The 9,532-nt window shown below is 40.1% G+C and overlaps 1 protein-coding gene across 7 annotated transcripts in view; it reads left to right on the forward strand.

Annotated features, from left to right (window-relative positions):
• TTC7A (tetratricopeptide repeat domain 7A) overlaps positions 1-9,532 on the forward strand; it is a 210,675-nt gene that overhangs the window by 188,087 nt on the left and 13,056 nt on the right. The window contains exons 20-22 of one of the 7 annotated variants that reach the window (XR_004417265.1): positions 105-140; positions 1,393-2,978; positions 4,664-4,679. The exons of 5 other annotated variants lie outside the window; for them this stretch is intronic. Coding sequence is in view for 1 of the 2 variants with exons in the window: in XM_033053678.2 (XP_032909569.1) it covers positions 105-149 (45 nt within the window). In the remaining variant the exon portion in view is untranslated. Of the gene's footprint in view, positions 1-104; positions 1,358-1,392; positions 2,979-4,663; positions 4,680-9,532 lie in introns of those variants that run through there. One more of the 7 variants, XM_033053678.2, reaches the window with a different exon arrangement.

Below are 9,532 nucleotides of genomic sequence, written 5' to 3' on the forward strand. Positions count from 1 at the left end.
TTGACCTTCTTCTGTTGCCATCAGTAAGTACATTACCTTAAGTTTAGAGCCTTCCTTTCCGATTAACATTTACCTAATTGTAGTTTCTTGTGATTTCTTTTCAGGTTTGTTTCTACTTGTTCTGCCAGAGGGCTGTTCAGGTATTTTAGAAAACTTATTCGATTCCCTTTCCTCCTACACCCCTGAATATTTTTTCTTCCTCTGAGTTTCATGGCCCTGTTCATTTGCAGTTCCTCTGAGCCCCCTTAAAGGTGAGAAATTGTGTCTGGAGAGACACAGCATTGCCCTCCTCCTTGTATTCCTGATGCTGTTTTGCATCAGAAGTTGATAAAGATGACATGCTCCCAACCCAGCCTGCAATAGTTCGTGGCTTCTTGGGAAACCACCTTGTGGGTGCATAGCTTCCCGTCCCTTTTGTTGCCCAAACAAATCAAAACCAAGAAATACCAGATAAAGGAGGGAATGATGAGTGGTAAACTTCCAGAGCTATTAGAAAAATAATTCCTTTAAGAATACTGTGTTGCAAAAGGGTCTGAAAGATCAAAGTAAGAGTCCAGCCTCTCTTGTGCCGAGTCTAGATCCATGACTAATGCCTTGAGTAGGCATTGTTCTAATGCCTTGAGTAGGCATTGCTGTTGTGACCTCTAAAGCAGCCACCAGAGGCGAGAGGTCATTAGCTCTGCTGATGTGGAGGGAAGTCAAAGTAACAAAAAGATGGAATTTTATTACTTGCCTGTGGTCTCTACAGCTCTTCAGTCCCCACAGAGTGCACTGCTGAGCCACGCAGTCTCCAGCAAACAGAAAGCCCAGTAAAACACATCTTGGAAGATCTCTGGATTTTGCTCATTGACAAGCACACACGATCCTGTTTTCCATTCACTGACTCGCTTTCTTAAAGGGAAGTGTGGGCACCAACCTCTGCAAAAGGCTCAGTAAGAGACAGGCTGAGAGTGAACTCGTTTTAAAAAGCAAGCACCCCTTGGTTACCCCCTTAGTGGAATCAGTGACCAGGCTGTGGTGTGCTGTGTGCCAACAGGACCCAAGCCACTCCTGAACATGAGCCAGTGTGGGATTCCTGGGCTCTTGGCTAAGTCAGTGCACCCCAACTCTTACTTCAGTTACTTATATTTTTAACCTTACTTTCTTTTACTTATTTCTCACTCCTGGTGCTCCTGGCACTCAATGAGTCAGGGATTTAATTCTTTGTTATTGCAGGGATTTCCAAGCCAGATCTGAAGTTTGCCAAAACATCCATATCATCCAAAGTATCAGGGCCGACATGTTAATGAGTCTGTGATAAAGTCCAGGATTGATCAGCAGGCAGCAGCAATTTAAACAAATTCCAGACTAAATTTTATCTTTCAACAAAGAAATAATTTTTTCTCCCCACAGGATCTGCAACCAGTGAACCACTGAAGAGCTGCGCTGGTGCAGAGGGAGCCTGCAGTGAAATTCAATATGAAATAATCATAAACCATCTAATTGGTATTATTCAAGCTGAAAAGTAATGCAAGTAAGCAAGCACAAACAAATTACACTGAATTTCTTTTTAAACTCTTTGGCTCTAAATGCACAAAGTTTTACATATAGCACTTCTATAACAATATAGGCATATAAGGATTTTTTATGTTATTTTGAATTTTATAAGATTGTAAAACAGAATGTAATTGGAATAGGACATTCGAATAAGATAATTATCTCCTGCTGCTTCAGAAATAAGGAATAAAAAAGAGCTGTGTACATATTTCCTTCTCCAAGGAAGAAATAAATGTACTCTGATGATTCTTGTTTCTGGAGAAAGAATAATTGGGTTGTGATTTGCAGTTTTCTAAATACATTCCTCAAAGGAAGGACTATTCAGAGGTGTGGATGGAGTACAGCACATGCTAATTGGTCCCAGGGCTATCTTGAGTATCCAGACACTGGTGTTAATTCAAGTCCCAGCTGAAAAGGAAGTCCTGATTGTGCTTATCCTTGGCTAAGCTGAAAATGGTTTCATCCTTGTTCGTGTTCCCTTCTCACAGCTGGTTAAGTAGACTAAACCCACAGTCACTGAGATTTGCCATCCTTGGATGTAGATCCCTATGGTCATTACATTAACCAAGTTGTTTGTACTTCACGAAGAAGTTACATCAGACATCTGATGGGGAGTTGAAAGTAGAGGAAATAAAAGTCTTTTTTCTTCAAATCCAGGCAGACAAGATTACAGGACTCACAAATGCCAACCAGGTCACATACTATTCCACCATTCTATTGAGGGATTCTTCATCCACTAAAAGCAGTAAATACTTTCCTGGTAGACAGAAATTTCAAGGTATAGCTTCAAGATGTTGTGATACTTATAAACCTAAGTCAGCAAGGATCTTCACACAAGGAACAGAGGTTAATGCTGTCTTGGCCTTTGCAGTCCCTGATGAGTATCATTTACCTTTCTGTCTCTCATATGTTTGAATTGTATCATCTCCCCAGCACTCTAGCTGTGTGTCTTTTCCAATGCAATGGTAGATGTAGAAGATGAGTGATTGTTTCTTCTGACTAATACAGTAACAGCACAAAAACCAAACTAGTGTTCTCAGACACATTTTAGAAAGCTATTATCCCCACTGTGGAGGAGACAAAGCTGAACGTAGCTGTTAAGCAATATGCTCACCTTTATGCATTTTGCCAGAAGGAAGAACACACCCTTTACTCAAACTGCTGAGCAGATGTTCTGCCTTCTGTATTCTGGTGTCAACTGACCTTGGCAATGTGTAGCAACATTTTCTCACGTGTGATTTTGCTTTTTACTGTATTTTTTTGTTTTGGTTTTTGTTTTCTTTTAATCTCTCACCACCATAATTGTTTACTTGAAGTGTTAGGTCTTAATTACAGTAAACATTTTTCCATTTCTGTACAGATGGGAAATGCACTAGAATAGAACTGGGTGGTTTAAGTTCATCATCTGTTCATCTCTTGATAGAGATCAATATAGATTAGAGGTAAGTCTCTTTATCCATATTCATTTTCAAAACCTGAAATGATATGCAACAGATTTATAATTAAGCAGAAGTGATGATGTTTTCGTACAGCTACTTAAATGGATTTGCCATGATGCATTAGAGGAGAAGCTATAAAACCCAACCAGATGTTGTATTTCCCCCCTGCCCATGCTGCAATTTGTGTGAGTCCTACATTGTAAATAAAACTTGAGGTCAAAGTTTTCTAACCTGAGGATCTGTTCTAAAAACCATGCTGATTACCCAAATAAGATATCTTCATTTACAGAGGGAATGAACAACCCCAGCTAGGAGTAACATCTGAATTAAACTCAGGGGACTTATGCACCTGAACAGCATGGTAGCTTTGTGTTCCTGAGCTTGCTGAACCAAGCTTTTTGTGTAGCTCCTGCCTCATAGCCCAGATGTTTACATGTCTGCCACAGATAAAACCAGCTGAGTCACTACACTGTGAGGCCTATTTTACAAGTGAGCTGCAGCAGAGATCCTGCCCCATCAATGAACACACAGCCCCTCTCACTGTCCAGGGGACAGCCAGCCTGGCAGAACTTGGCACCTCTGCACATCAGTAAAGTGACTGCAAGATTTGCTTCCTGCATTGACAGATTTGAAGCAGGGATTGGAACTCACAGTGACTTTGTGGAAATACTTGGTTGAAGGTAGGATTCAGCCTGAGACACAAAAATGACAGATTGCATAAAAGTGAATACAAAGCACCTAAGGCTCAAAGAGATAAAAGAGTATCCCTGAGTTGAAGAGTGGTACCAGCATGGCTGTCAAGAATTTCACCCTATTCACACAGTGAGGACATGAGAGGACACTGGGCCCATGATTCTCAGCTCCCAGTTGGCAAATCTGAGCAGAGATCAGCTCTCACCTTACAGGTGAGATCTTGTCCTCACCACAGCAGAGCAGATTTCACCACTGCCTTTGGTGGAGCCAGGCTTTCTCAACTCTCCATGCTTCACCCACAATGAAGTCACTGGGGTTATTCATGTGGCAGAGATACTAGGTGGCCTCACTTTATGCAAAAGGATAGTCTTGAGCAAGGACCCATTAAAATAAACATTACACAACAGCTTCCATGGGGAGCTCCTTTTCTCCAATTATTAGCCACAGTCATTAAGTGTGGTGGGTGACTCACAGACCTTACAGTGCCCATCAACAACAAAAGACTTTTGGCATTAGATAAATGCTTTTAAAGTGTATTCTTTACCATATGTAGTTCACAATATTTTGAGCACCAGTAGCTGAATCATCTCGATGCACTCAAAGTTTGTTGCTGCTTTGATTTTTTAAACAAACAGCATGCATAATTGCACTTGGAAAGCACAAGATCACCCCAATCAAGCAATGAAGAATGAGCACTGATGCTGATGAGTAACTTTCACTTCACACAGTGGTGTCTAGCAGCCTGGCTTTACAGTGTGCTACACATCCTGCAAGTTGTTGGTGCAGCTCAGACAATGAGCATGTAACCGAGGGAAAACATCCTGCAGTGTTTATGCCAGATGATGAGTTTCTAGAGTAAAAGGAGACACTTATTTCTCAGTTCAGGGGTCTTTCCTATATCCAAAGAGCTCTTAAAAAAACTTTCTTAGTTTTTGAGCCCTCCATACTATATATATATATTTTATCTATTTTTTTTTCATTTTCATTGATGTAAGCACGCTTAAGGAAGGCAATGTACAAGGAAGAAACCTCTTACGAGTACTGGTTTCAAAGTAAGTATTTTGAAGAAACATCAGAATTTTAAAAAAATTGCCTAAGAACATCATTAGCCCTTCTAGGCAGCTAATTTTTTTTAACCCTGCCCTTTAGTCTCTTGAATTGATTAATGGAACATTTCTTGTTGTGAATAACTTGATGCCATGGAACAGTATTCCAATCACAGTTGATTATAAATTAACACTCATTTTAACTGATGCAGATAATTGCATCAATGTCACAGCAAATATATTATCAAACATTACATATGGATGCTGAAATATAAACAAGAAGTTGAGAACTTCATTATCTTCCAGTGCATCACTACCAACTGATTCCTAAATTTTTCATCATTGTTTGGATTGCAGTCAGATTGCACAGAATAATTTGCTCCTTATAAACAGTATCTGCAACTCTTTTCTTTGGTACAATTAGCAACAAAAAGGAGGAAGATTTTGTTTTGCTCAGGGCATTGGAAAAGAAAATATCTTCCCTGAACTGCCGTGATAGGCCATACTTCCCTCCTAACAGGTAAAGAAGGGAGGGGAAGGGACTAACAGAAGAGTGCTAAGTAAGCTCCTTTTATTCATATAGAATGAAAGGAGAACACAGCTGCTGACAGCACTGCAGGCAACAACCCTTTGCCTCAGTTTCCCCTGCTTGATCTGTGAATGCCTGATATGGATATAACTCCTTTTTATACTACCTTCCTGCTGTCCCCTCTCCAGTATGTGTCCATACTCACATTTTGTGAGTTAACACAGCCTCAGACTAAGGCAGCACATCCTTGTACATTCTTTTCCAGTCCTCAGAGCAGAACACTGCCTGTCATCTTTTTTTACCATAGCCCTCCTGCCTTTGTTCGCTGGGCAGCTCAAGCTGCTGCAGGCTCAGCCAGGGTTTTCTGCTCCTTTTGCTAGAGCTTTTTAACCGGTGGGCTTTAGATGTGCAAATGAGAGCTGCACTTCCCAGAGCAGAGCCACAAACAGATATTTCATTCCTGAGATACTCTGATCCCTGCTCTTCATTCACAGAAATAACTGCAAGGTTTAAAATAAATGTAGGCTCATCCTGTCGAGCTAAAGTGCTTTTGTATAACAAGTGCTTGTATATAACAAGATTCTGGCCTCACTTTTTTCTCTATTTTTTGTCAGTGGCACATTAAAAGCTTATTTCTGATTAGATTAGACTTGATAGACACTGGTATAAAACTCTCACGTTATTTTAGCATCTTCTGTCATTTCAGGGTTAGAGGAGAACTAACAAGGAACATTATTTAGGGAAGTTTCTCTTAATATGAAACTGAAGTCCTATCCATATCACTTGTTTGTAGACATTGACAGCAAACTACGCCATTACTCAAGTTTTCCTCTACATATTCTTATCTCATTTTAAGCCCAAACTTGAAATCGTTGCAATCGAAGCAATCAAAAGCAATCCAGAAAAGGCATTCCTATTTATATTTGGAAGTTGATCTCTGCCATTAAGAAAATACATAGCAACTCTGTGAAGAGGAAAAGCACACTAAAATAGCCTTACCATATTATGCAATACATTTTTTGTGTGTTTATATGTTTCTTTCTAATGGATATGCTATTTTTTTACTGGGAAATGAACTGAAGCTTTCATTTTTTTAACAGATAATTCAATCCTCAACCCCATTCCAAACCAAACCCAAATAATAATCTTATAGCCACAGAAAATACAGGTAATGCTGGTCAGTTATTACAGTAATTTCTGCTTTTCCAGAAGTATCAGGTTATTAGTCCCAACTTGAATGAAAACATACATTTTGTTGAATATGAGCAGATTTTTGAACACTCATCTGAAAAAACCCCAACAACTTCCCCCAGTCAATTCTGAATTATAATCTTCCATAAAAGGATTTTACGTTTGTCACCAGAAAAAAACCCACAACTTGGTCTTTAACAGCTGAGGTCCATCCTGACCCTGTTCATAACCATTAGGTAGGGTGATGTACAGTTATTCATTCTCCCTGCTCCCCTCCCTTATTTTTTGATTGTCAGGTTTAGTCAGGCATAAAAATGAAGCTTTTGTGCAGTCACAGTGTCTTGTGATTTTTCATGTAGCACCTAATTTTGTTTGTCTACAGAAAATGATTGTGAAGGTAGGGCTTGTTCAGATAACAGGACATTTCACTCAGCCATCACATTTTGACATTTGATAAGTAATTAACAAAAGGAAAGAACAGCTGTTAAGAAAATGCTTAGTGACAGTATGTAGATGATTTAAGGCCAATTCAAGAACCACATAAGTCCCATTTAAATATAAAATGTCATGAGATGCACAGTAAAAAAACTGCATGATGTCTGTCCTTTGTAATCTAACAAAGAATGAGCCTTCATCATCCTGGATAAATAAATGTGCCATCAAATACTCCTCACATCTAGGATGGGAAGCTTAGAATCCTGTATTCTGAAAATCAACCTTATGACAAATAGTAAACACAAAATACAGGGATTAATTACAAAAGAAGGAAGCTTATTGGATTTTTTTCTTAAACTTCAGCAGCATTTTCCCTAGATTTTGTGCCATAATTTTTCTCATGCTGGTCAGCTAGAATAAAATATCAGATCAAAGCTGGCATGTTTGAAATAAAAGTGGGCAAGATGCCAAGTATAATCCTATGGACAAGATAGAGAAGAGGAAAAAAAGAATGAGCAATGAGGGAAAAGCATGACAGAGGTTGCAGATGACTAAAGAAAGCAGGTTTATGAATGAAAATAATTCTGAAATGTCAGCTGTCCAAAAGAGACCACAGTTTTGGCAGATCTCACATCCACCATTACTGTTACTTGCACAGCAGATAAACCACACTGATACTGATTCAGTGACCATTTAATGACTACCCATAAAAGCAGATTATTAGTTGTCATGATATAGATGGGAAATAGAGAATTTTGCTTCTCTAAATATACTTTCTTGAGGCTCTCCTTACCTGGACCTTAGCCATGACACTTAGAATGATATTAATAGATTTCTCTTGGCTCTTGAAGCATTTTGACCTTAGATGGCTGTGGAAGCAGGTACAGCATGTGCCAATCTACAAGCTGGTGAGCATCTGTTGCACCCTGCCATTACAAATATTGCAGTTCTCATTCTACGACTGCTTCATTGATGGGATTCCAAGACAAGGCTTTGATTGTTGCTGGTTAGTAATAGCTCTTATGTTTGCTTCAAAACAGAAGTAAGAAAGAAAGTACAAGCACCTTGACACCACACCCAATAGCCACCAATTGAAACAGGCTTGCAGCAGCCTCCCAGAGAAGTGGCAAGGCTTGCCATGGTTCTCTTACGCTTGCAGAGACATTTCTATATACACCTGGCATATTAAAATATGCTGGTCCCCTGAGGGAGGTAGGAACAAATCCTTTTAGTGGGATGTTTTTATGCCATGTGGGAATGGTTTGTAAATTACCCGTTTTCTCCTTCGTCAAAGAAAAGGCCAAATGGTCAGACAAGGTCAAAGGGGAGATTACTTTCGGCTTTTGGAACAAGGAAGAGTAAGGTTTCCTGCTAAACTCAAGTTTCTGCTGTGCTGGGGAAAGCAAGCAGCAGAGCTGCTGAGGGAAGACAGCCATGGACATAATCCACAGGCCACAATGCCACTCAAGTGGTGAAACAAACTGCAGCGAGCACACACTACAAAAACAAGCTCCAGAGGCTTGCAGAATAGGACTGGAAGCTTGAGGCAGAAGCTTTCCAAGCTGAGCTCCAGGCTGTCCCTGCTGGATGGTGGCAGCCTGAGCTGCTGGGGCAGTGCTAATCTGACCTCAGCAGCAGCTGCAGGGCTGGCCTCAGACCGCATGTCAGACCTGGCTGAGCAACCGAATATCAGTAGGAGGGAAGGGAAAAAGCATAATCAAGCTGGTCTTTAGAGGCCCATGATCCTTCTCACTGAGCTAAACCAAAGGGTGCTGAGACTTTCTTGAGCAAGAGCCAACAAAAGACTGGATCCTTAATTTGTAAGTCTAGCAGAATTGACTTGAGGATGATTAAGCGAAGGTGATAGGTGATTAGTGGGAAAGGCACTTCCTGACACAGGACCCCAGAAAGAAATCCCAGGAGCTCTTAATCCTGAGAGTCACAGACCCCTGGGATTGTGACTGTTAAAAGACTGTTGGGGGAGGGGGAGAGAAGGGGGGTGGTAATTAAAAGAATATTGGAAATGTTGAAATGACGAAGAAAAACTCTTACATGTGGAGCAGCTGACATTTAGAAATAGACCCAAGGTTGCTAGTAGTGCAGAGCTTTCTCCTGGCAGTTAATACTAGGATAAAGAAAACATCTGGAAAGTAGGACTTGTGTATATTCTGCTATGTTTACAATTCAGAATTAATATAGAACACAGAGTCACTGCTTTTACAAAATCCTTTTACTGACCATAACTGTATTTTAAGCCATTCCCAGGATGTTGATATGCATTTATGAAATTGAAAAGCTAGCCCCCATACACAGTGGCACTGCACTAGTGCATCAGTTTGTGTCATTATGGTGATGATGATGAAATTTAGAAGGCAAGCAGTTGCTTATGAGATTACTTAGGGTATATGATCAAAAACCTCAGCACAGATGCCATTTATAACTAGTTGTTAGCTTGAGGTCACACGAGAACATTTCTGGCACAACACAGCTACAATAGCAAAATAAACATCAAGTGTAAATGTGTTCTCCAAATCAGCAGCCAAGCAGCTCTAGCTTGTCCATAAAGCACTCCAGATTCTGACTGAAATTCAAAGGCTAAAAGTACAACATTAGAAGTGTCAGAGATGGTTTGCTGCAAATTATTGTATAATAGCAGTAGCTAT

This window comes from Catharus ustulatus, chromosome 3 (assembly GCF_009819885.2).
Source record: "Catharus ustulatus isolate bCatUst1 chromosome 3, bCatUst1.pri.v2, whole genome shotgun sequence".
Taxonomy (NCBI): Eukaryota; Metazoa; Chordata; class Aves; order Passeriformes; family Turdidae; genus Catharus; species Catharus ustulatus.